The sequence below is a fragment of the Pongo pygmaeus genome, chromosome 18 (assembly GCF_028885625.2).
Source record: "Pongo pygmaeus isolate AG05252 chromosome 18, NHGRI_mPonPyg2-v2.0_pri, whole genome shotgun sequence".
Taxonomy (NCBI): Eukaryota; Metazoa; Chordata; class Mammalia; order Primates; family Hominidae; genus Pongo; species Pongo pygmaeus.
In genome coordinates this window covers 50,732,212-50,759,840 of record NC_072391.2, presented here as the reverse complement: position 1 = coordinate 50,759,840, position 27,629 = coordinate 50,732,212, and the positions used below count along the sequence as shown (strand labels likewise).

Sequence of the window (27,629 nt, the reverse complement as noted above, 5' to 3'; positions counted from 1 at the left end):
TTTCTATGTTGCTCAGGCTGATCTTGAACTCCTGGGCTCAAGTGATCCTCCTGCCTCAGCCTCCGAAAGTGCTGAGATTACAGGGGTGAGCCACTGTGCCCAGCCCATACCTTTTAAATGTGTAAAGTAATAGAGCTTGTATTTGAACCTCTTTTGGTCTCTTTCCTAGACTCCCCAGTTTGTTAACTGAGAGTTATTCTGTTAGGGAAAAGCAAAGGTGTTCACTTAAAATTGTCTCTGTTCCTTATAAAGAGAAACACAAGCATCTTTATCTCAAGATACATTTTAAAGGGCTGCTTCAATTTTGTTTCTTAATCTACTTCATAATTACGGTATTTTAGAAATTAATCCTTTCTGGTAATATTAGAAACAAAATTATACTCCACATCTAAGTTTGGTTAAGTGATACAGATATCTGTGTGTGTGTGTGTCTGTGTGTGTAATTTTAAGTCTTTTTAGTATATGATACTGATAAATGATAAATACAGGTTTACATGAAAACAAATTGTAATATATACTTAAATACATATGTTATAGCTGATATTCAACAGCTACTTCTACTGGTCATGTGCTGAAACCTCAGAAAATAACCATTTGAGCTACAAGTGCATCTTTAACTTTTTAGCTCTGTCTTATTTTTTATAAATTAAATTTACATTTTGTAAATTAAACAAATTATACCCAAGGAGTGTGGGGATAGGCTTTTATTTTGATTTACTTCTGGAAAGTTACCTAAATTAACGTAGGCATTATTTCAGTAGTTTGTATCATCTATGTTATTTACCTACTTGTGGGGACTATCTTTGTACAGTGACTGATTATACTAAGGGTTACCAACAGTAGGTTCAGACACCAGTTAAAATCATATGTGTGTTTGAAAAGTTTAAATGTCAGTATACCAATTGCACAGTACCCTATTAGAGAAGATATCATCCCTCTTTTATAAATGAGGAAATTGGGATTCCAGAAAAATTAAGACTTGTGCAGAGTTACACAGCATTGCTGAGACTCTAGTTTAGAACAAAAACCCAGATTTTTTTAAACTCTAAAACTTGAATTCTTTTTTTGTTATGCTTCACTATCTGATTTTAATTGCATTGGAAAATTGTATATGTGGAAGGGAAACATTCATGGAATGACAGAACTGTTATACATCCAGAAATTCTTACTGATTTACATATATCTTCAGTATCTTGTAATTTCAAATAATTTACATAGTCTAAATAGAAGAAAATAGTGCCATATGGCCATTACTTCCAAATTTTCTACTTCTCCCCAGTTTGAAAATTTGCTGAACATACTTACTTGGAATAAAAAAAAATCCAACTTAGCTAGGAATAATGTATAAATGAAATTTTGAGAAAGTCATGTTTTTCTCATATTTACTTTCCCACCATAAAACTTTACCTTTCCACATTAGAAGATGGTCTAAGAGTATAAATTTGAAGGGTTTTTTTTTCAGTGTTTTATGCTTGCACTAACATTTTTTTCCTGTCACACTAAAAGCAGACTTCATTATGCTGCTCACACGTGACGTTTATGTGAGATATATGGAAGTAAATGTGTGTAATGAGTGTCAAACATTTAATGTCAAAAGAAAAATTAATGTAACATAAGCACAAAACCCAGCAAACACACATAATAGTCAACAGAACTACAGAATTCTCTAATATAGTGTTTTTGAAATATATGATACATTTTAGAAGTATAGTTGGAGAAATTCGACAAGTTACATTGTCTCTGAGATTCTTTACAGCTCTTTTGTTTCATGACACTGTTATTCATTATTGCCAACAACTAACGTTCATCAAAAACTGCACATACTCCCTGTTTGCTTAGTCATAATGATAACATGTTTTTAAAAGGACAGCATTTGTTTGTTATTCAAAATTGACTAGTTTTCAGGAGAAAAATATGATTTGCAGATTGCATTCTCATCTTTCTTTTTCAAATAAATTTTGAATATGTTTATTACTTGACATATGACATATTAGAGAATCATCTGGGAAGATAAAACCTTCATGTTACTTTTTAGTAAGAGCCTTTTTTAATATGCTAAAACACTTTTGATACACTGCCAAGAAGTAAGTATAACTTTAATAAATGTTCAATTTAAAAGTTGAGAATACATTTTTTGCAATTATATATTTCTGTTGGGTCAGAGAGAAACTCTATACTGTGATATGTAATACAGTATTATATTATTATGCTATAATTTGGTAATGCTGTGCTTCACTTTTGAAGTTAGTTAGTGTTGGGGCCATGTAACTGATAAATGCAATGATTCCTAAACTATAATGTATGCAAATAACCTGGAAAACTTATTAAAATGTAGATTTCACCACCTCTTCAGAGCTTCTTCGCCTATCCATCTGCACCCCTCCCTCTGCCCCCATACCATCCAACTCTGATTCAGTTAATTTGAGACTGGGTCCAAAAAAATCTGTTAAATGTGATTTTGAGGTATTAACTCCTTGAGAGACACTAATATAATGTCTGTTTTTAAAAGGTATTCATCTAGTTTTTAAGATGACATTAACCTTTTTAAGAATTGGGTGGATCAAGTTTTTATTATGTGATAGTCATCTACTTCTCAAAATGTAAAAGAGCACTACTGACACCCATAGATGCTCTGTGTTCTGTTTCTGTAAAGTGAGCATCTGTGCCCTGTAACCTAGAAACCATAAAATCTCATGTGATCAAATATGAGCAGCTTATGCTTCCCAGAAATCAAACTCCAAGTACATTTGGGGCATCATCTTCTTTCACTAAGTGAAATATCCTGATGTAAATATGAATTTAATTTTCATTAGGCCCTAAATAAAGTACCTATGATTTAAAAAAAAAAAAAAAAGGAGAGAGAGAGACAGGATCTTGCTCTGTTGTCCAGGCTGGAGGGCAGTGGCACAATCATAGCTCACTGCAATCTCGACCTCCTGGACTCAAGCAATCCTCCCACCTCAGCCTCCCAAGTAGCTAGGACTACAGGCATGTGCCACCACACCTGTCTAATTTTTAATTTTATTATTATTTTTTAATTTTTTTTGAGACAGAATCTCACCCTGTCACCCAGGCTGGAGTATAGTGACACGGTCTTGGCTCACTGCAACCCCTGCCTCCCGGGTTCAAGCGATTCTTCTGTCTCAGCCTCCTGAGTAGCTGGAATTACACGTGTGAGCCACCACACCTGCCTAATTTTTGTATTTTTAGTAGAGGCGGGGTTTCCCCATGTTAGCCAGGCTGGTCTCGAACTCCTGACCTCAAGTGATCTGCCCACCTCGGCCTCCCAAAGTGCCAGGATTACAGGCACGAGCCACCACACTCGGCCTTTATTTTTATTTTTTATAGAGATGGGATCTCTCTCTGTTTCCTAGGCTGGTCTTGAACTCCTGGGCTCAAGCCATCCTCCTGCCTCAGCCTCCAAAAGCATTGGGATTACAGGCATGAGCCACTGTACCCAGCCACTATGGATTTCTTTATAGATGATTTAGAGTTTATTCTTTCCTGTTTCTCACATTAGTATGCCCTTGAACATTGAACAAATGGAGTTTCTTCTGTAGGAGGAAAGATCTTAGGAAGCAGATGAACTCTTTGGCTTTATTTAGATCTTTATCATGTTTTTGATCAAGGGTGTGTATTTACAGTTTGCTGACCCATGTCTGCCAGTGGACATGCCGGTGACCACAAGCAGCAATGGGCATTCCACTGCAAGCTGACATTTGATCAGTCCTGCAACATCACGTAACAGTGAAATGTGTACAAAGACTAACTATGATCCCCCTTTAGTTGTCACTATAGGCAATATACAAAAACATTTTCATGAATAAAAAGTTCTCAAAGACTGTTCTCATATGCAGACTTAATCATGTATACAGCCCTTACAAAGAAAATGGAGCCAGATGTGGTTCACCATTTATAGTTACACAGATGGCTCTAAGCATAGAGGAATACAGTAAATTCAAAAGGAATTCCTCATGAAACTCTAGTGGAATGTAATCCTAAATTTAGAGGGAAGATAGCAGTGGACTAAATTCAGACTGACTTATGCTGATTTACACTAGTATTTTGTGGGTTTGGAAAACCCAGGCCACTAAATTGTTCTTAATTTAAACACATACAGCTTCTGATGTTTCTGCCAGATTAGCTGTTGGTGATCTTTTTGCTGGTACTAATGCTGTTGGAACACTACTGTTTCTAATTTTTGGCGTCTGATATAATGTATGTTGTGCCTATTTCATCATGCTAATTTTTTTTCTGGGTGGTACATGTTTTTAATAAAATAAGACACATGCATATACATACATATATATATATATACACACACACACACACACACATACACAGATATACTCACATTCATGCATATTTATAGATGTGTTTGATATATACAATTTGGCCATGCATAGAAATTATATTTGTTCTTTATTTTAAAAACAAGCATAAAAAGGAATATTATTTAGTATTTAAAATACATATTTTATTTGGATTTCATTTAAGTCTAGGTCATTGTACCTTTGATAAAATCAACTTAAATAATTGGTATATAGATCCTATATTTTGTTAAGGTTCCATAAGTGAAATGAGAACACTAATAGAAGAAACAGATGTCATATTTAGAGAAGCTTCCATAATTCCATTTATTTTCAAGGTCATGTTATCTTAAAGGCAGTAAAATATTCAAAATGTGAAATGAATACACCATTTTTCTCTTTTGAAAAGCTATGCCTCCCAGAAAAGTATCTTTTTTGGGATAAAAACTGAAGACTAGTTGGGAGCAACATTAAGCGCAATTTACAGTAATATGTTTCTTTTCCATTTACTTCATCATCAGTATAAAACCAGATTTTATAAGTTTTTGTTGTATTTACTGGGCTTAAAATAAGTAGAATGGTCAAAGCTGCTGATGATTATTCAGTCATATCAAGCTTTATAGATAATGGTTTTCTGCTGAAATTCAGATCAAGATCAGTTTTTCCGAAACCTGGCTATCATCTGGGGAGCTTTCTAAAAATATGAATACCTGGGCCCTGGGATCTTCATTTTAAAATCTCCCTAAGTGTCCTTACTGCAGCTGGCCTACTACCAGTATTTAGGTCAGCGTTTAGGAAACACTGGCATAAACAAATGTTTATTGTACACTTTGTGTGCGTTGTCTAGTTATTTTTCAACTGGTTCTTTCTTCTGATATGCTGGGTCATGATTATTAGCAAATTTTAACCATGGTTTAAACTGCTGTACTTTTATTGAGGAATAGTGATTCTATTTTCGTCATTCTTATCAGGCACAGAGCAGTGGTTTTCATTCCAATCATGTGTTACAACTAAAACTGTTTTTAGCCTATTGTTTTTTGTTTTTTGACAAAAACTATATTATCACTACTTCTTAGTCAGTATCAGAAGTATTGTCTGGTGGTTCAATATGCTATCATTTTGTGGCCAGTATTTTGTGAACATGTTATTATCACAGAGTCTTTAAAAGTTTCACAGAATTAAAGATCAGGTGGGAAGTCCATTTTCTCTGTATTAAGAGGTTTGTATGTGGGAGAGAATGGTTTTGTCCGATGTCAATTGCTGAGGTTTGGAATTGTGGATTCCTCTGGAGTATGTACAGTATCTGAATTCCTTTACTAGTCCCACAAAAGCTGCACACTGCCAACTTTTCTGACTTTAGAGCTCTAAATTAAGGCCAGTTCCTTTGCTCATCCCACAAACTCTTTCATGTTCCCTAACCGCAGCCTGAGAAAGGCGCCTTGGTTTCAACAGCAGCAGACCAGCATATGTTTACTTAATTCCTAAGACATGATGACAGTGGTCTCTGTGCCACTAAAAGCTTTTCTCTTTTATTATTTTCGGTTGAAGCTGATTTCCAAGCTTTCCTTGCATGTCACGTGTGTTTTGCAGTGCCTTCAGTGCTGCCCATGAAGAGCAATGGAAGTTAAAGGAGCAACAGCTGAAAGTACAGATTGCTCAGCTCGAGACTGCCTTGAAGTCTGACTTAACAGACAAAACTGAAATCCTTGACAGATTAAAAACTGAAAGAGGTACATTTGAAATAACCACTGCCTTACTCATTTCAGACATCTAATGTTTCTTCATTGAATCAGTCAGTACTTACTCTGGTGCCTACTGTTTGCCAGTATCCCTGAGATGTATGAGGGACAGACACAGTCATCCACTCTCATGAATTCAGTGGTTGCTCAAAATTTCTCATATTCAGCCTAGTGTATATGCCAAAAGAATTGCTTTTTCTCATAGCTATTCTTATTTAGGTTGTTTTTAATTGTTCGATTTTCCTAAATTCTGAGCCTTTGTTTACTCAACAGTTGACAAGTATTTATTGAGCACCAGTTAGTGCTAGGTATTGTTCTAATTTCTGGGGATACAGCAATGAATAGAAACAAAAGTCTTTCCCTCATGAAATATGAATTTAATAGGGAGAAACCAACAACAATTAAATAAATATATAATATGTGAGGTGGTGACAAGTGTAATGGCACAAAAACTAGTGTAAGATGACAGAGAGTGGCAGAAATAGTAGCTTGCCGTTTTTGAGAGTTCAAATAGGGAAAATCTCTGATGAGATGTCTAATTCTGCTCTGTGACAGTGACCTTAAATACCAGGAAGCTTTGTGCCCCATGCTAAAATAATAATCACTAATAAGTTTCAGTATAAGTAACAGATCTCATAGAAGTAAAAGAATTATAATTAAAGAAGTCTGAATTTTACTGTGTTACACACACATAGATGTACACACAAATGCACAATACGGGAAATGAATTATTTGCTTTAAGTGTTGTTATCTGTTTGCTCATGCCCTAGATAAACCGAGTCATGTGCTAAGAAGGTTGCTGCTTTTGAACACTTGCAATTCAGTTGCATGAGAATGTTTAAAAGTTTAATACAGACTCACTAAAAAACAGTTATGTTTCTAGTTAGTATTCTTATGTTTTTATTTAGACCACAATGCCATATTTCACTGACTATAAGGAACATTATCTTTTCATATTTTAACATCTCTAATATTGAGTTGCATCTTATAAGTGATGGCATTTTTAACTTTCAGTGTGACTTTTTTTCACATTTTAGCAAGTCTGAAATTGGAACACATCTTATAATCAATGGAGTCTTAATTTCAATGAAACACACTAGGGCAATGTTTATTCACCAAGTGACTACATTTGATGATAGATTTTTTTATGACTTTTTCTCTAGAAGACTGTGAGTGGAATAAAATGGTGATGACAGGTTTTCTGACCTGGTGGATTTTTTTTAAGTTTTCATGTCAGAAATACATACAGTTCCTGATTTTAACGTGCAGTATCAAATACCTAACAGAGTGCTTTGCCTTAGTAATTGCTCGATAAATTATTGTTTAGGTAAAAATGTGGAAGTGCTGTATATTCCCTCTCTCTTTTCCAAGAGCAGATAAATTGCCCATTCTTAAAGGGAAAGGAAATGAAATAAACCGTTTTTATTTCTGTGCTTTCTGTGTTTACTTAGATATCAAGAAATCTAAAGCTGTTATCTTTTGGATATCTGAACTGATCTTTGCAAAGAAGCTTTTCTTAAGGGGGGTAGAATCTTGGTTTTTTTGTTAGACCTGTTTATTGTCTTTGAATTAATTCTGAGGGTTCTTACTAAGTATTACAGTTCTTAAGTTATTTTAATTTATCTAATTTATTCTTCATCTTTTTTAGTGGCTTTTTTATCATTTGGGAATTTTTTTTAATAATAAACATAACTCATGTACATTATGAAAAAGTCCAGTATGTAAATTAGAAAAATCAATCCTACAACCCACAAAATATTAGCAAAATAATCACTGCTAATATTTGATTTATGTCCTTTCAGAGTTATTTCTAAATGATAGATATAGTTTTATAATGTGCTTTTTTTGCTATATTGTAAAATCATATAATGTGCTTTTTTTGCTATATTGTAAAATCATTCCTTAATATAAATCTACATCAGAATCATTTATAATGGCTGTTACAGTTTTCCAGTGTGTGTATGTACCATGGATTATTTAACAATCTTCTATTGAATATTTAAATAGCTTCAGTTTTTTTAAGTATCATAAACAGTATCTTTCCACACAAATTTTTACACATTTATCCGATTATTTTCTAAAGAAAAATTGCTAGAACTGAATCTTTACTTTTAATGCAACTATTACTTTCCAGTTATTTTTGTTTGAATACCTCAGATTTACAAGTCTAAGGATTTAAGTTTTCGTTTCTTTGTGGAAATGTATGTTACAATGGGTTATAAGAAAAATATTACAGCCTTTAACCATTTCTTCCAAGGAAATAATACACAAAAAAACCGAAACTGTCTATTTAAGAAAATCTTTTAATATTTAGAAAGTTCCATTTTGTATTACAGATTTTGAAATTGTTTAATTTTACTTTGAAGTGTCTTCATACATTTACGTTCTCATGTATCAAGTGTTCTTTGCCAGAAGATGTTTCCCTGGCTTCTTGTAGTCATTCATCTAACTGGCAAATTATTTTTAGAGAATACTCACCTCTTTATTCAAGGTACAAATTAGTTTCAGATTGTGTGAATATGTGGGGGAAGGATATGTAAATGCAGTTTGCATTTGGTTAATGCTTAAATTAACTGCATGTGTTTAAGGGCTTGCTTTTGAAAGTTCCTTTCTATCTTTAGCTGAAATGCATAATTCAGCATAATGCATATGGTTATATTGATCACAGCTGAAGATATTAGCACAAAGGCACTCTGAAAATTGTTTAGTTGAATTGTTCTCTGCACTCTGCTTATTAATGGTGTGCTGGAAGAACATAATTTTAAAAGAGTGAAATGTTATCTCATTTGAATAAAATGCTGTTTAGTTTAACCTGCTTTTTGTCAAATCATAAGGTAAGGAGGTTATTTTTCATCTTGTACAGAATGCTTTGATTTTGCCTATTATAATTCAGCAAGTATATTTCCTCTTTGAACTATAGCATTTCAGTACTTTTTAAAGACCCAGGAGTTATGTCCCAAATAAACGGTTTGAGAAAGGAAAAATGTAGTGGATAATTCTAAATAAAATTCAGTAGAAGGTAAGTTACAGGTACTCAGTAATGTCTTCTCCCACTAAGTTATTTTTCCACTAATAATGCCCTTGTTTAAAAAATATCAGTGAATGGAGATATCATTGTTGAAACAAAAATTAGGAAAGGCTGGAAACATTTAAATAAATAAGTTTATTTCTACCTAATAACATGTAGGAACCCTGCTCTGAAAAATTGAAAGAAAAGGAAAACTAGAACATAGAAATGATAATCAAAATACAGTGTGTCTGGATAAAGATGGAACAGTCATGCCCTTTACACTTTAGCTCACCCTTAGAAACCCTAAAATGTTTTACTGGCCAGAGAATAAAATTATATTATCCTCAGTACCTTTGTTTTTACGTACTTCGGACTATATTTGCCTTCTTTTTGTTACCTAACCAACCTAACCATTCTATCTAGATGTTGTTTTAATTTAATCAACATACAGAGTCCCACTTATTCTATTCTCTAACAAAAAAGTTTATCTCATATAAATCCATATTTATTATTCATCTGAATTTTTAATTTAAAGACAAGTGTTTAACCTATACCTTCAAAATTTTTAAGTATTGTTCACATTTGGATTTTTTTTTTTTTTTTTTTTGAGATGGAGTCTTGCTCTGTTGCCCAGGCTGGAGTGCAGTGGTGTGATCTCGGCTCACCACAACCTCCGCCTTCCGGGTTCAAGCAATTCTTCTCCTGTCTCAGCCTCCTGAGTAGCTGGGACTACAGGCATGCACCACCATGCCCAGCTAATTCTTGTATTTTTAGTAGAGATGGGGTTTCACCATGTTGACTAGGCTGGTCTTGAACTCCTGACCTCGTGATCCACCCACCTCTGCCTCCCAAAGTGCTGGGATTACAGGCATGAGCCATCGCGCCCGGCCTGGATATTCTTTTCTTTAGTAAACTAGGTATGAGGAATTTATACTCTAGGATAACGTTTTAATCTTCTATCAATAAGACAAAAGTGTTTATACAGTATATTTGAATTTTTTTTTTTTTTGAGATGGAGTCTCACTGTATCGCCCAGGCTGGAGTGCAGTGGTATGATCTTGGCTCACAGCAACCTCTGCCTCCCGGGTTCAAGCAATTCTCCTGCCTCAGTCTCCTGAGTAGCTGGGATTACAGGCACGTGCCACCATGCCCAGCTAATTTTTGTATTTTTAGTAGAGACGGGGTTCACCATGTTGGTCAGGCTGGTCTCGAACTCCTGACCTCGCAATCCACCTGCCTCAGCCTCCCAAAGTGCTGGGATTATAGGCATGAGCCACTGCGCCAGCCTTGATATTAAAATGTCTCTGTATTGCCTAGGATCACAGGTTTTATATTTTTATTTTTTTATTTTTTTACTTTTTAGACTGCCAAGAATTATATGACATTAAAAACATCCAAATTTATTCCTGTGTAATTTAACATTTTTATTTATATGTAGTATTTATAGCTTGAGAACACAATGCCTTATAAAAGTCAGAAACATATTTTTGTTTAAAATGCAGTCAGTATGCAAATGCATTTGTGCAAAGAATTCTTGGCAAATGTGTTCTTTTTTTAAGAAAAGGAAACAAAAATGTACAACATAAATTGAAGACTTATGACAAACATAAATGGTTGAGAGCAGGATGAAATTGGTAGTTACTTTAGATGACATGGCTTAGAGTTAGTCCACAGGGAGTCAACAAAGGAGGATACCTGAGTGTGACAGTGAGCTCTAGCAAAGAGTACACTTAAGAACGTGAGATTATCAAATACTGTGGATTTGTTCACTATTATGCTTTTTTTAAAAAAGCTAAACATGTTTAATGCGGGGAGTGAAAAATTAGTCTCCTTATGAATTTGCTGTCTTCTAAATTCTACTGTACCCTCCTGCTTGTGGGTCATAGCAACTGAGTACCTAGACAAGCATAACCATTACTCCATTTCTTAGCACTAGCTCCAAGTCCATTCCGACTGAATAGTAGCATGAACTCAGTGAATTTATTTATTTTTGGGGAATAGAATTTATTTATTTTTGGGGAATAGAGTCTTGCTCTGTTGCCCAGGCTGGAGTGCAGTGGCACAATCATGGCTCACTGCAGCCTCAACTCCCCAGGCTCAACTGATCCTCCCACCTCAGCCTCCCAAGTAGATGGGACTACAAGCATGCCCAGCTAATTTTGTTTTAATTTTTTTTTTTAAGAGATGAGATCTCCCTGTGTTGCCCAGGCTGATCTCAAACTCCTGGACTTAAGGGATCCTCCTGCCTCAGCCTCCCAAAGTGCTGAGATTATAGGCATAAGCCACCATGCCCAACCCATATGAATTATTGATACCACCATGCATGGCTTAAGAATCCGGTCCTCCTAATGTAATAGAACTGTTGGAAGTATGGTTGACTAAATACAGATTCAGAATTTCCTTACTTTTTAATTTTTTTATTATGGATTTAGAGGGTACAAGTGCACATGGGTATATTAGATAGTGGTGAAGTCTGGCCTTTCAGTGTAACCATCACTCAGATAATGTACATTATACCCAACAGGTAATTTCTCATCCCACACCCCTACCATGTTCTGGAAATTACCTTGTTTTAATAAAAATACTATATGCTAAGTTGGGAAAATAAAACTCAAAGATGTCAATTAAAAAACTAAAAGACAATTTTTTTTCACATGCTTTTCAGGACCCTTAATAAGTAAGTAAAAAATCATAGATTTAGAAACACATTTTCTCAGGTATTTTAAATAGAACATTCCTTTGAAGTCCCAGAGGCCACAATTTCCTTATATTAATACTGTGAACTTATGTCTTGGGTTTTTGATGAGCAAGTGAATCATATGGTAGACACATGATAGTGTTCATTTATTCCTCATTCCCCTGCTGTCTTTGTCGAGGTGCTAGCTCAGTTTCCTTTCTGACCAGAACAATACTAGATCAAGATTGGTGTGTAACAGGAATTAAAGTAATTTGAAATGTGTTCTTAAACCTGATTTTTACTTACCTTTCCAATTGTGTGGACTTTATTTTTAAGATCAAAATGAAAAACTCGTTCAAGAGAATAGAGAACTACAGTTACAGTATCTGGAACAAAAGCAACAACTTGATGAACTTAAAAAACGCATAAAATTGTACAACCAGGTGAATTATTTCCTTATTTCAGAAATAAAACTCAGAATTTGTATCTCAATATTTTATGCATAGAGAAAGCACTATACTACAAAGCGAAAGAATACAGATACATTAATTACTCAGTTTATTAACTCATGCTATCAGGTAGTTTATGTTCCATAGGGACATTTTGAAGTACTGGAATGTCTTGTAGACTTTGTTAGTTCATGGCATCAGTCAGTTTATGTTTCATGGGGATAATCTGAATACTTGGAATGTCTCTTGTATTTTCCATTCATAACTCATTGTGAGCTTTTACTTAATCTATTGCAGGAGAATGATATTAATGCTGATGAATTGAGTGAAGCTCTCCTACTTATAAAGGTAAGGTTCTGAACTTCATCGTGATTTTCATGTCTGCATACAACTGTTTCAGCATAAAGATGACCCTTATCTGTAACCCTTACATTTGGCGAATGAATTATTCTTGCATCTTCTGAAACTTAGTACGTCCTTTACAAATATGTATGTAACATGTCAACACTACTAAGACTCAGGAAAGTGGTCAGGTGACATTTAGTTATAGCATATACATATTTCATAATGACATCAAAGTTACATTAAACCAGACCTCAAAAACTCTCATTTAAAGCACTTTCTTTAATTATAACAAACATTTTACTTTTATCTGCTTCACTATTTAACTCATCAACAATTTTCTGCCCTAAGAGACCTTGATGCACACCCTGTTAAGTAAAATACTGAATTATAAATATCTCAAGGAGATAATTTTTAATTCTAGAATATTCTGTTATTTATAAGACACAAAAAAAAACTTCTTTCCTTTTAAATCACAGTGTAGATTTTAATCAAATGAAGAAATAAAAATAAATGTACATGATTCTTTTATATGTCGTAAAGTAACTATTTTTTGATTTATTTATAACTGTTCCAATTGTATATGCAAATATTCGAATTTGATTAACAGGTAATTTTCATTTTTTCCATCTGGAATGAAGCAGTCCTGATATATATATCAGGACTTCCTTTATCTGTTTTCAATTAATGAAATTGAAAATTGATGAATCAATGAATTATTTATTGATACATCTATATTAATTCATAAAATCACATCTTAGAAATTTTTGTTTCAGTCATAAAATATGTTTTTATTTTAGGCTCAAAAAGAACAAAAAAATGGAGACCTTTCCTTTTTAGTGAAAGTAGATAGTGAAATTAATAAAGATCTAGAACGCTCTATGAGAGAGCTGCAAGCAACTCATGCAGAAACGGTGCAAGAGCTGGAAAAGACAAGAAACATGCTAATTATGCAACACAAAATTAATAAAGATTATCAGGTAATGTAATACACTAAATGGGGAGAGTACGTTTTCTATAATATTCTGCTGATGATTTATTTTCTAAATACCGTATGTTATCACCTGTTATCTATTAACATCTATTGTAATCTACTAACATATCACATCTCTGGAATGTAGCCTCATAACTAGGTACTTAGTTATAATAAATAGTTTTAAAACAAATAATGTGGGGGTTTTTTGTTTTTTGTTTTTTTTTTTTGAGACAGAGTTTTGCTGTTGTTGCCTAGGCTGGAATGCAGTGGTGCAATCATGGCTCACTGCAACCTCCGCCTCCCAGGTTCAAGTGATTCTCTTGCCTCAGCCTCCTGAGTAGCTGAGATTACAGGTGCCGCCACCACGCCCAGCTAATTTTTATATTTTTAGTAGAGACAGGGTTTCACCATGTTAGCCAAGACTGGTCTCTAACTCTGACCTCAAGTGATCCACCCACCTCGGCCTCCCAAAGTGCTGGGATTACAGGCCTGAGCCACCGTGCCCTGCCACAAATAATGTTTTTAAAGTCCCTGATTTTAGGGAATGAGTAGTGGCAATGAAATCACCTTTGTTAGCTTTAGCACATTCTGCAAGTAAGTTATAGTTATCCTGAAGTCATGCCATAACTGTATTGTCTTAGCTTTTAACAAAATGAAAACACATCTCCATAAAAGGGAATCTGGAGTTTTATCTTTCTTCTGATTTGTGAATATTGCCAAGCATAATTTTCTAAAGTGTAAGCTATTTGAGGTCAGGAAACCATGGTTCATAGCTCCTACTATTTCCAGGATCTAGAAGATGCTTGAATCATAGTTGCTTTGAATAATGAAAATAGAACTAATCATAAGTATTAAAACTTATTATCTCTTATTTTGTAGTTGGAGGTTGAGGCAGTGACCCGTAAGATGGAAAATCTGCAGCAAGATTATGAACTCAAAGTGGAACAGTATGTTCATCTTCTTGATATCAGGGCTGCACGTATCCATAAACTAGAAGGTACAACATACACAATTTTTTGGTCCACAGTAACTAGAGGAATGGATTTTATAACAGTTGATAATGTCATCCAAATCGCACTTACAGTGTATTTTTGCTGTGTTTACCCCTAATTCATAGCTAGCGCACTGCAGCTTTGGCCTCCTGGGTTCAAGCAGTACTCCTAATTTTTAATTTTTTTGTAGAGCCTATGTTGCCCAGGCTCATCTCAAACTCCTGGGCTCAAATGGTCCTCCCGCCTCGGCCTCTCAAAGTATTGCGATTACAGGCGTAAGCCACTGCACCTGGCCTTGATTCTTTTCTACTCAAGAATTTTTAGTAATTCCCTACTGCTTTTTAAATTCAGTATTGCAAGCAAGATTTCAGATTACTTCATAAATTACTACAAACTCAACTTTACCACCACTTTTTAATTTCTCATCTAAGCAACCTGTGCACCTCAGCGAAACAGGTCCTCCGCCTGCTCTTTGCAGATATGTCATGCTCAGGCCCGCTGCCATGCCCTTTGTTCTTGCTGTTTGCTCTGCCTAAACCTTCTTTCTACCATGATTCCAAGATACACACTTCCCTGCTTTGAAACCTAACACAATACTCACCTGTACTAGGAAGCTGGTTCTAATTATTCCTAGCGATCCCTCTACTTGAAATGTCCTTACAGTGATTTTTAGACTTTAACAAGTAGGAAAATCACTTGAGGAACTCATTTAAAATGTGGTTTCCTGGGCCCTACCCCTAGAGGTCCTGGGGCCCATGCTTTTTTATATTGTATTTAGAAATAACTGCAAGCTATTCAGATGCAGGTGCAAGACTACATGTTGAAAAAAACTAGCTCAGCACTTACCAACCCAGTTTTCTTCTCATGCACTCAAAAGCTGTATGTTTGGGGGGCATATAAGTGTTCTTCAGCTGTTGGAGTTTTGCGTATTCTCCATAACCACAATCTAAGTTCTACAGTGATAAGTTCTTTGTCTCTCTTTCATGTCCATGTCCACTACGTACCATACTTACTTCAGTGGTCTATGCCAGCAGTAATTTTACATTCTTAAAACTTATTGAGGTTCGAGAAGGCCTTTATTCATGAGTTATACTTAATTGATATTTATCATAACAAATTAAAAGTGAAAAAAGTTTAAATATTTTTAATTTGTTAAAATAATAAACTTATTGCATGTTAACGTAAATTGAAGTACTTTTTTTAAGTTATATTTTCCAAAACAAAAAAAATACTTCAAGAAGAGGGACATTGTTTAAAATTTTTTAAATTTTTAGCATTTCGCAAATCTTCTTAGAGACTGGCTTAATAGAAAACAGCTGGATTTTTATATCTGCTTCTGCATTTAATCTGTTGTGATGTCACACATCATGTAACCTCCAAGAAACTCCATTATACACTTGTGAGAGGATAAAAATGAAAAGGGCAGATTACATTTTACCATTATTATAAAAATAGTTGTGACCTCACAGATCCCCAAAATGGTTTCAGAGACCGTGAGGGGTTTCCAAACCACACTTTGAGAAACTCTGATCTGGGTAGAAGAGCTCAATAAATATCTTTATCTGACGAAGCAGGGTTTTCCAAAAGTCAAGGAGCAATGTGTACCTTTTATTCCAAGTAGTACTCAATAAAAATTTGTTTAATGGAATTTTCTTGGTTAAAAGGGAGGTCACAGTGTTTGTGATTTTCATTCCTTTCAAGTCTTACTAAATTTTAACCATCATATTTTATCTGTCCCCTCAATTCATTGATTCACTCCATAAACATGATCAAGCCCCTAATGCATCCTAAGCAAAGTGCTGGGCAGGGAGAATACAAATAGGAAAAACCGAGGCACCACCCTCGTGGAACTCCTAAGATGTTGACAAGTAAATAAATGGTTATGTTTTACTATGAAGAGTGTAAAGCTAAGAAAATCTAAAGGTATCAAGGAAACTGAGGAGAGAATGCCTATTTCTACCTCAAGATTCAGGGAAGACTTCACACAGTAGGTATGGAGTCTTTAAAGATGACAGAATTCACTACTAAGTAAAAGTAATATAAGGCATTCCAGGCAGTAAGCAAAGCAGGGAAAGATGCCCTAAATATGACGTATTGCAGTACATTTGAGAAACTGCACTATAGATCCATCCAACTGGAATTCAGGAAAGTCAAAAAAAGGAGGAGAACCTGGAGAGAAAGCTATAAGGAACAAAATTGTGAAGGCCCTGTTTTCACCCTGATTGATGGGGTAGAACCTTATTAACCTGAAGAACCACAGAGGGATTTTAAAGTAGGGAGTGATACACTCACAAGTGCATTTTGGAGATTATGCTACAGGTATTGAGGAGAAAGAGGAAGATTAGAAGGAAGGAAGCATTTTGAGTTCTATTAATAATCTAGGTAGTAAACTGGAAATATAAAATTAGGTACAGTGGAAATAGAACAAGAACAAATTTGTTGAAGAGTTAGGAAATAGTATTGAATAGTAGTGACCCTATAGATGTGAGGCAAATAAAAGAAAAAGAGTTGCTGTTTTATGATAGTCTCAAAAAAAGAAAACGGGGAATCGAGGCTGACTCTATGAGATCTAGCTTGGGCAACTGGATGAATGAATGAATGAATCATCACTTGCGATTTAAGGTACAGAAAGAGCTAGAAGACAATATGGGCTGGGCACAGTGGCTCAAGCCTCTAATCCCAGCACTTTGGGAGGCCAAGGCGGATGGATTACTTGAGGCTAGGAGTTCAAGACCAGCATGGCCAACATGGCAAAGCCCCGTCTCTACTAAAAATATTTTAAAAATTAGCCAACTGTGGTGGCAGGTGCCTGTAATCCCAGCTACTCGGGAGGCCAAGGCAGGAGAATCGTTTGAACCTGGGAGGCAGAGGTTGCAGTGAGCTGAGATTCCGCCACTGCACTCTAGCCTGGGTGACAGAGTGAGAATCTGTCTCAAAACAAGCAAAAAAACAAGGCAGTATGATACATTCTGTTTTGAATATGTTGTGTGGGATATCTAGATACATAGAGGGTTAAACAAAACATTAGAAATATAGGAATGGAGTTGAGAAGATAAATATGAATTTAAAATAGTAATATGGAAGCCTTTAGCATATTAATAATGACAAAAGTCATAAAAGTTGATGAGATCACTCATGAGAATATGTAGACTAAGAAAATAATTAAAAACAGAAGCCCAGAAAACTAGCAGAGGAAGAGAAATCCCAAAAGAATGAGAAGGATAGGAGGAGAAGCAGAGAAGATGACGACATGGAAGCCCAGGTAAGACAGAGTTCACTAATGGAAGATTGTCATCAGTGTCAAATGTAGTAAAGACATCAAGTAATACAAGGACCAGCGTTCATTGCATCTAGCAATTAATTGCTTATTGGTGGCTTTTTCTGGAGCAGTTTCACAGAAAAGCAAGGCAGATATTCACGTTGGTGATATTTGGTTGGCCTGTGTATATAACGGTGAAACCGTCATCATGATCAGGATAATAAGCCTATCCATCACCCCACAAAGAAGAAAAGTATAAATCTTAATAAGTTAAAGGAAAGGAGGCAGCAGAAAGAGAGACTGACTTTATAGGAAAGAAGACAATGGGTGGAGCAGAGACAGGGAAGCAGGTGAAATCCAGGTAGTTACCTCAGCTGTTCGTTAAGAGGGCTTTTTTTCTTTTGATGTTTTTCTCCCCTTTTTCCTGGCTTAGGCTATATTAAAACTGAAGTTGCAATTTTGTTGCCGCCTAATAAGTGATGTCAAAACAGAAATGATAAATTTTTGTACGATAAAGTATTATTTACAGAAAAACAGTGTAGTCGTAGAATTTAAAATAGAGACTATTCACCAGAAGTACTCATTCTTACCACTTCAAAAGCCAGTTTTCATTTTCTTATGTCAATATTTTGAAATCTCTAAACTGTGTGTCTTCTCTTGCAGCCCAATTAAAGGATATTGCCTATGGCACCAAGCAGTACAAATTTAAACCAGAAATCATGCCAGATGACTCTGTTGATGAATTTGATGAAACCATCCACTTAGAACGAGGCGAAAATCTATTTGAAATCCATATCAACAAAGTAACCTTTTCTTCTGAAGTTTTACAGGCATCTGGAGATAAAGAGCCTGTCACTTTCTGTACCTATGCTTTCTATGATTTTGAACTACAGACAACTCCTGTAGTGCGAGGCCTTCATCCCGAATATAACTTCACTTCTCAATATCTTGTTCATGTTAATGACTTATTTTTGCAATATATTCAGAAGAATACTATCACCCTTGAGGTCCACCAAGCTTATAGCACAGAATATGAAACAATTGCAGCATGTCAATTAAAATTTCACGAAATTCTTGAAAAAAGTGGCCGAATATTTTGTACAGCAAGTTTGGTTGGTAAGTACAATGTATAAGCTTTGGGTATTTGAATTACTAATTTGGTTTATATATCATTATGGTACTCTACATTACTATCTTTTCTTGTATATTAAAGGTGCCTTTAGAGCAAGGACAACGTTCTTTACCCACAGTTAATTGGACTATCTTAAACGTCACTGATGCCGAGCACAGTGGCTCACTCCTTTAATCCCAGCACTTTGGGAGGCTGAGACAGGTGAAGCACTTGAGGCCAGGAGTTCAAGACCAGCCTGACAAATACAGCAAAACCCCGTCTCTAGTAAAAATACAAAAATTAGCCAGGTGTGGTGGTGCATGCCTGTAATCCCAGCTACTTGGGAGGCTAAGGCAGAATTACTTGAACCCAAGAGGCAGAGGTTGCAGTGAGCTGAGATGGCGCCACTGCACTCCAGCCTGGATAACAAGAGCGAAACTCCATCTCAAAAAAAAAATGTCATTGATGATGTCAGTACAATGGCTATTAATTTTTTAAAACTTGTAACTTCAGATGTTTATCGTATTGATACTCTGGCTAAATTATGTAATTTATTTATAAATAAATTTATGTATTGAACTATAGTTTAAGTTCCTAATAATAGTTTAAATTATTTATAGTTTAATAGTTATAACTATTATAAATAATAATATAAGCTATTTATAAAATTATTAATTTTTTAAGACCTTATGTTATCACCATTAGTAGGCACTGGGAATACGGTGGTCAGTGGTAAATAAGACAGACAAAACCACCCCCTGTAGCTTACCTTCTAGAGAGGAATACCGGCAATACAGAACAGTTAATCAGAGAAAGAGGCTAAAGGGAGAAATGGCAGGTTGCAAATTCAGGTAAGGGCTTCTCTGAGGGGGTAAAGAATGAAGATCCATGCCAGGATCCAGGGAAAGAATGTTTCAGGCAGAGGCAATAGCAAGTGCAAAAACCTGAGGGAGGAGCAAGCCTGACAATGGGAGGAACAGCAGTAAGCCCAGTGACTGCAGCAAAGGGGGAATTCAAGTGATAGGCGGGGCTAGATTATATTGCAGAGCCTTGTAGGTCAGAGTGAGGAGTCTGGATTTTCTGAGCTTTTAGAAAAATCACCCTGAGTGCTGTGGAAAGAATAGTCTGAAGCAGGCAAAAGGGAAAATAGGACCGTTCTCAGGCTATTGCATTGATCAAGGAAAGACGATGGTGGCTTGGATTAAGATGGTAATGAAAGTGGCGATAAAAAGTAGTCATATTCAGTACATATTTCATTAACTTCTCCTTCAAGACTTGCTTATCAGTTGAATGTGTGATAATGAGGGAAATGGATGAAGTAAGAATTGCTGGCATGAGCAGCTAGAAGAATGGTGATGCCATTTACTGAGATAGGGAAAACTGGGAAAGGAGCACATCTGATAAAGAAAATCAAGAATTCTGTTTGGACAAGTTAAGATTGACCCGCCTATTAGACATCCAAGTGGTGATGTCAAGCTGGTGGCTGGACACACCAATCTGAAAGTAAGGGATAGAGATATAAAAGTGGGAGTTGTTAGCATATAGAATATATTTTAAGCCATGAGCATAGATAAAATCACATAGAGAGTGAATGTAGATAAAGGAAAGAAGGTGGCCAAGGACCAAGCCTTGGGAAACTCCAAAATTAAGGCTTCAGGAAGAGGAGGAAAAGCCAGCAAAAGAAACTGAGGAGTGGCCAGTGATGTAGGAGGAAAACGAGTCTGTGGTACCCCAGGGACCAAGTGAAGAAAATATTTGAAGAAGGAAGGAGGGTGACTTAGGGTCTCAGGACAGATTTTATTTTATTAATTGAGTGATTGATTGCATAGGTAATATATTCACATGACTCAAAAATCAAAAAGACTTCAATGTCTACCTCCCTCCCCTTTTCCTTAGCCACCCTGGGTCCCCTCACCAAAGGCTGCAGATTCTTTCAAAGATTTTTGTTTGTTTGATTGGGGTGTTTTTTCATTAAGCCAGGGTCTCACTGTGTTGCCCAGGCTGGTCTCGAGCTCCTGGACTCAAGCAGTGCCCCCACTTCAGTCTACCAAAGTGCTGGGATTACAGGCATGAGCCACTACACCCAGCTTGAAAGATCTTTTATGCATATACAAGCGAATATATATTACATTAATATTTTTCTTTTAGGACTTATTTTTAAATGATGACTTCTGTCATAGTGTGTCTTGTGCTGCTGTAACAGAATACCTAAGTCCAATATCAAGGTGTTCACATCTGGTAAGGGCCTTCTTGCTGCAACATGACAGAAGGTTAGAGGGTGGGAGCGAGCAAGAAGGAGTCAATCTCGGCCTTTTATAATGGCACCAATCCTACCCATGAGGGTGGATCCCTCATGGCCTCATCACCTCTTAAGGGTCCTACTCATAATACTCTTAATGATAATTAAATTTCAGCATGAGTCTTGGAGGGTACAAACATTCAAACTATAGCAGGCAGATAGTCACATTTGTACGCTGATGAGAATGATCCATTAGCAGGGAAAAAATTGATAAAGTAGGAGAGAGTAGGGGTAATATTTGTAATAATCTGGTGTGTTCAGGAAAGTTTGTGTATAGAATATTCTCTATTTGACAAATATTAAGTAGCCTTTATATACTAGACCCTCTAGTAGGAGTATATTGGTGGAAATTATGGCCCTTGCTCTCAAGAAACTTACGGCGTATTAGAGAAATAGGCTGGTGAACAGACGGGCCAAAGCAGTCAGTGCCCTAACAAGGACATACAATGTCCATGAAGGAGGCACAGGGCTCTACTCTCCTGGGATTCACACAGAAAGTCTTCCCCATGGAAGAGAGATGAAGAGCTACCTGAGTTGAGAGGAGTACTGAGGGTGTGCAGGGCAAACATCGTGCAAGGGTGTACTGCATGGGACATGTATTTGGCATAGCTATGACATTTTCCCTTATGCTTGTGGGATAGTCTAGAAATGGGAAGATGCCAAAGATGTCTTGAAACTTGAATTAGAATGTGGAATGTCATATTTATACTTTTGAGGTTTCATATTGTAAATGTCAGACAACATTGAGTGCAACTTGTTTAAAAAAAGTATTATACTATAGCATCAAAAAGAATCTGTGGAGTATTTGATCCAATGTTTAGATTTTTAAAATGTATTTCAGAAGGAATGAAATAGTACAAATTGGAATATCTCAAACATAGTTTGATGTAGTTCTTTAATAATATTTAATATACAATGAAACTCATACTTCAGAAGTAACTATTTTCTTCATCTGTTATTTGCCAATCTCACATCATTTGTGCAAGTCATATTATTTTACTCAGCATAAAATGTGTAGTTTTAATGCATAATGCCATTGATGTATTTTTACTGCTATATATTTTAACGTATGAAACTATTTTAACCTTGGGTTATGTACTGATTTGTAGGAACAAAAGGAGACATCCCAAATTTTGGCACAGTGGAATACTGGTTCCGATTAAGAGTTCCCATGGATCAAGCAATTCGACTTTATCGAGAAAGGGCAAAGGCTTTGGGATATATAACATCAAATTTTAAGGGGCCAGAGCATATGCAGTCGGTAAGCCCATTTGGCTTTCAGACCCTTTTATAACATAGAAATTTTATAATATTTATGTGTTGTGCTTTAAACTAAAATCATTTTCTTTCACAGCCATCAAGTGGCTTTTTTTAACTTTTATTTTGAAGTAATCATATACTCACAGGAAGTGGTAAAAATAGTACAAAGAGGTCCCCTGTAACCTTAACGCAATTTCTCCTAATTGTAACGTCTTGCATAACTATAGTATAATTTCAAAATCGGGACAATACTATTAATTAGGCTACGTACCTTGCTCAGATTTCATCAGTTTTTACATGCACTTGTGTGTGTGTGTGTGTGTGCACACGCGCACGTATGTGTGCAGTTATTCTTTGCAGTTTTATCACATGTATAGATTTATATAACCACAACCAAAATACAGAGCTGTTCCATCACCACAAACTCCCCCGTGCTATTCAGGACACTTTTGAAAAATTAATCATCACAATACTGCTGTCACACATCAAAAGACTTTTGTTAAAAATTTCTACTGTTAAGGAAATAAACAGCCGTTATTGGACTATCAGTTATTGTGCTTCCAAATTATTTCCTCATGTTAAGTTTCTGAAGTGCAAAGTAGAATACAAAATTAATATTCTCTTTCTGGGAACTTGGAATTTAAATGCAATTCCTCAGGGCGGCATTTCCCAAACAATCTTTCATGGAGTCTTAATGACCATATTTTCATATTAGTTCCATGATCCAGTAAATGCAGAAGGCCTTGAATTGAGCAAGGTTAAATAGGATTCTTTACTTTAGGAGTTCTCATATGTAACATGAATCTTTTTTTTTTGAGACGGAGTCTTGCTCTGTCACCCAGGCTGGAGTGCAGTGGTATGATCTCTGCTCACTGCAAGCTCCACCTCCCGGGTTCATGCATTCTCCTGCCTCAGCCTCCCAAGTAGCTGAGACTACAGGCACCTGCCACTACAGCCGGCTAATTTTTTGTATTTTTAGTAGAGACGGGGTTTCACTATGTTAGCGAGGATGGTCTCGATCTCCTGACCTCGTGATCCACCCGCTTCAGCCTCCAAAGTGCTGGGATTACAGGCATGAGCCACCGCGGCCAGTCTATATAACATGAATTTTAGTAGGCAATGTAAAGTATGCACTCACATTGAGTAACAGAGGGATAAGATATAGTAGAAACATTTGGTATGTCTGTTCAAGTCATAATTATCTTACCTCTTTTTTTATTTGGAACTCCTTCACCTCCAATCCATGGAGCCGGGCTCCTTGTGTTAGCAGATCCCATTTTCTTTCACTCCCCACCCTATTATAACTAATGATTTGGAAATACCCACTTGACCCCAGTTGAGCCAATCAGATTCTGCCCTCTGAGATCAGGAGAAAGCAAGACATATCTGGAACACGTAAAATTGGGGGCTGTAGGCAGCCATCATCTACCATGTTAAACAGCGAAGGTAACACAATGGGTCTGAAGAAAGAGAGTAATGAACAAACATACGGAAAAAAATGGAGATCAGATGGAAAGGACATTCTGCTGGTTTCTAGGCCACTACCTTCCGAAGGCCCAACCATATTTCTACTATGTATTCCATGAAATATGCCTGTAACCTTAAAGTCCCTTTTTTGTTGTTTTTGCTAGATAGAATTAGTTTCTATGACTTTCAGTTAAAGAAGCGTGACTAATATCACACTGATTTCCAAACTTACGAAAGAGTGCACCTGCTTCCAGAGACCATCTTTCTGGCCAATATTCCTTACAACACACTTTGGGAAATGCTGTTATGGGGATGGGAGTTAGAAATAAGGAAACCACACTGGTTTTGTAGTTTAAAGCTTTTTAGACTCCCAGATTCTGACTTGAATAAGTTGTTTCCTGGTGGAATTTCAGCTCTGGTGCGTAGATTGAAAGGGAGAAGTGGAGGTACTTTTTCAGTCATTCCTCTCAGCCTTCTATTGCTGAGGGCAAACTAGCTCTGGGAAAGCAATATTGTGATTCACTTCTTAGATTTCTCCTCTCCACATACCAGATTTGTCCACTAAGGAGGTTATGACAACAGCTTTATTTTTTCCTCCTCCAATAAACTTCTCATGGAGTCAGGGTCCCAGATGCTCAATCCAGATTCAGAAATGCAGAGGGATGCCTTTGTGGAACATAGAGACTCCAGCACTAAACCAAACAAAGCACAGAAACACTAGCATTTTCTTTGTTCCAGATCACATCAACCATGGAAGATTTAACAGTCAGCACAATACTTTTCTTTAATATCTGTGTGCCGTCCATCTCCGTAATAGTTCCAAAGGAACCATAGAGTAGTTTCCAACTCTACCTAATAACTCCTTTTGTTCATCTCTCTCCTGAAGTATCCTCCGGTCCTAGCTCTTTTTCTCTTCAAGGTTTATCTCTGACTGTTCTCATTTTCTCATAACAGTTAGACTTTGTTATACTGGCTAATTTGGCCTCAGGTATCTGCTTCCTCAAATCCCAACAGTTCAGGATGAGGGCCAACCCAAATATAACAGAATCATTACTCTGGGTGGGCAGGTGAATGTCTTTTAGTTAGGACATTCGTCTGTCTACGCATTGCTCACTATAGTCTTTAGTTATCTAACAGAATTGAAGAACATCAGATTAACATTTTTCTTGGTTTTATTTGATTTTAGCACCAATCTCTACATGTATGCTCTGTCTCCAAGGTTTATTGCTAATAACAGGATCATCTATTCACACATGTTCTAGGGAATATTGATTTTCCATTAGAATAAAAGCTTATTTTACTGAGAAATTATGAAGTGAAAATATGCAGCTTTTGTCATTGACAAAATTATCTTATTTGGGGCTTGGCAGCTGCTGTTCATCTTTTAATTGTATTATTTCCTTAATATAAATATGTATGTTTTTCCAGTTAAGTCAGCAAGCACCCAAAACTGCTCAACTCAGTTCTACAAATTCCACAGATGGCAACTTAAATGAACTTCACATTACAATAAGATGTTGCAACCACCTGCAGTCCCGAGCAAGCCACCTGCAGCCACACCCATATGTTGTGTACAAGTTTTTTGATTTTGCAGACCATGATACAGCTATCATTCCCAGTAGCAATGATCCACAGTTTGATGATCATATGTATTTCCCCGTGCCAATGAATATGGATTTGGATCGATACCTTAAGTCAGAGTCTCTGAGTTTTTATGTTTTTGATGATAATGATACCCAGGAGAATATTTACATAGGAAAAGTCAATGTGCCTCTGATTTCGTTGGCACATGACAGGTGTATCTCAGGTAAGCCTATGTTCTTGAATCTATAAAATTGTAAAAACAAAACAAAATTATACCTTAGTGTTATGGATATGATTTGTTTATAACTAATCATCCTAACCTCTTCTCAGTCTTTAAACTTTAGGCCTATATTACTATATTTTAAAAATTATTTTCTTACTAGTTGCCCTATGTGCATCTTATCCCAGTCTACTTAAAATTAATACTAACTTAATGGAATTAAATACTTAAGATATTTAATTAAATATTTAATTCAATTACAATATAGAAAATCTAATAAAATTTCATTCTTTCATCTCCTTTTTGCAATTATTATCATATATATGTATATAGTATGCCTCTCTGTTATATACCAACAATACAATGTTATAATCATTGCTTTATAAAATCTTATATTCTTTAAAGAAGTTAAGTAAGAGAAGGGAGAAAATATATAATTATAGAAGACTTTGATATTTACCTACATATTTGCATTTTTGGTATTCTTTATTTCTTCCTGTAGACTTGAATTACCGTCTGATATCAGTTTCTTATTCCAATATAGCTCCATTTCCTTCCCCTCCTTTGTGCTATCACCATATATATTTTGTTTTCCTATGTTATGAGCCCAACAATTATTGTTGTATGCAGTTATCTTTTAAATCAGTTAAGAGGAGAAAAGATAAAATGTATATTTATACTGTGTTTTGTAATTACCTATGTAATTACCTTTGTTGGTCTCTATTCCTTTGTGTGGATTTGAGTTACCATTTCGTGTCTCTTTCCTTCAGCCTGAAGAACTTCCTGTGATATGTCTTGTAAGTTAGGTCTACTGGCAGTGAATTCTCTCAATCTGGGAGGATTCTGTTATCTGGGAATGTTTTTATTTTGATTTTGTTTTTTGAAGGATAGTCTTGCTGTATATAATATTTTTGGTCAACAGTTTAGTTTAGTTTTTAACTTTCTGCCCTTTGAGTACATCAGACCACTTACTTCTGGCATCCATTGTTTCAGATAAGAAATCAGTTGTTAATTTTATTGTGGTTCTCTCATACTTGATGTTGTTTTCCAGGTTTTTCTATTTGTTTTGGCTTTCAACAGTTCTACTGATGTGTCTAAATGTGGATCCTTTTGCATTTATCCTACTTAGAATTTATTGAGCTTCCTGTGTGTAGTGTAATGTTATGCACCACATTTGGGGAGTTTACTGCCATTATTTTTTCAGTTATTTTTTTCTCATCTTTTTTTCTTCTCCTTCTTGAACTTCCAGTACATGTACCATATGCTGGTATGTTTGATGGTTTCCCCACAGGTCTCTGAGGCTCTATTCATTTTTGTTCATTTTTCCTCCCATTCTTCGGATTGAATAATCTGTTCTAATCAACCTGCAAGTCCATTAATTCTTTCTTCTACCAGTTCAGATTTCCTACTGAACCCTCTATTGAATTTTTTCACTGCAGTAATTATACTTTTCAACTCCAGAATTAGGGGTCTTGCTATGTTGCCCAGGCTGGACTTCAACTCCTAGGCTCAAGCGATCCTCCTGCCTCAGCCTCCAGAGCAGCTAAAACTACAGGCACGTGCTACCACACCCAAACATTATAATCTCTTACTATATTCCCTATTTGATAAAACATTATCATTATACTTTCCTTTTAATTATTTAAACACACTTTCTTTTAGTTCTTTGAACATATGGATAATAGCTGCTTTGAGATCTTTGCCAAGTCTAACATATGGTCATCCTAAAAAAATGTCTATTGATGGTTTTTTTTGCTGTGTATGCAGTACATTTTCCTATTTCTTTGCATGTCTCATAAGTATTTTGTTGAAAACTGGACATTTTTGGATAATATATTGTAACGTCATTTCCTAGGGGGTTATTGTTGCTATTTTTGTTTGGTGACTTGCCTGGACTATTTCTGTAGAATCTATTTCCTCTGCTGTGTATAGCC

At 35.8% G+C, this 27,629-nt stretch overlaps 1 protein-coding gene across 5 annotated transcripts in view; it reads left to right on the top strand.

The window, feature by feature from the left end:
• The window catches only part of RPGRIP1L (RPGRIP1 like), a 104,182-nt gene that overhangs the window by 30,849 nt on the left and 45,704 nt on the right, over positions 1 to 27,629 (top strand). For all 5 annotated transcript variants that reach the window (XR_010124465.1, XM_054453516.2, XM_054453515.2 and 2 more), the window contains exons 10-17: positions 5,901 to 6,040; positions 12,073 to 12,179; positions 12,483 to 12,533; positions 13,328 to 13,507; positions 14,383 to 14,500; positions 18,418 to 18,870; positions 22,274 to 22,425; positions 25,320 to 25,698. Coding sequence is in view for 4 of the 5 variants with exons in the window: in XM_054453516.2 (XP_054309491.2) it covers positions 5,901 to 6,040; positions 12,073 to 12,179; positions 12,483 to 12,533; positions 13,328 to 13,507; positions 14,383 to 14,500; positions 18,418 to 18,870; positions 22,274 to 22,425; positions 25,320 to 25,698 (1,580 nt within the window). In the remaining variant the exon portion in view is untranslated. The remainder of the gene's footprint in view (positions 1 to 5,900; positions 6,041 to 12,072; positions 12,180 to 12,482; positions 12,534 to 13,327; positions 13,508 to 14,382; positions 14,501 to 18,417; positions 18,871 to 22,273; positions 22,426 to 25,319; positions 25,699 to 27,629) is intronic.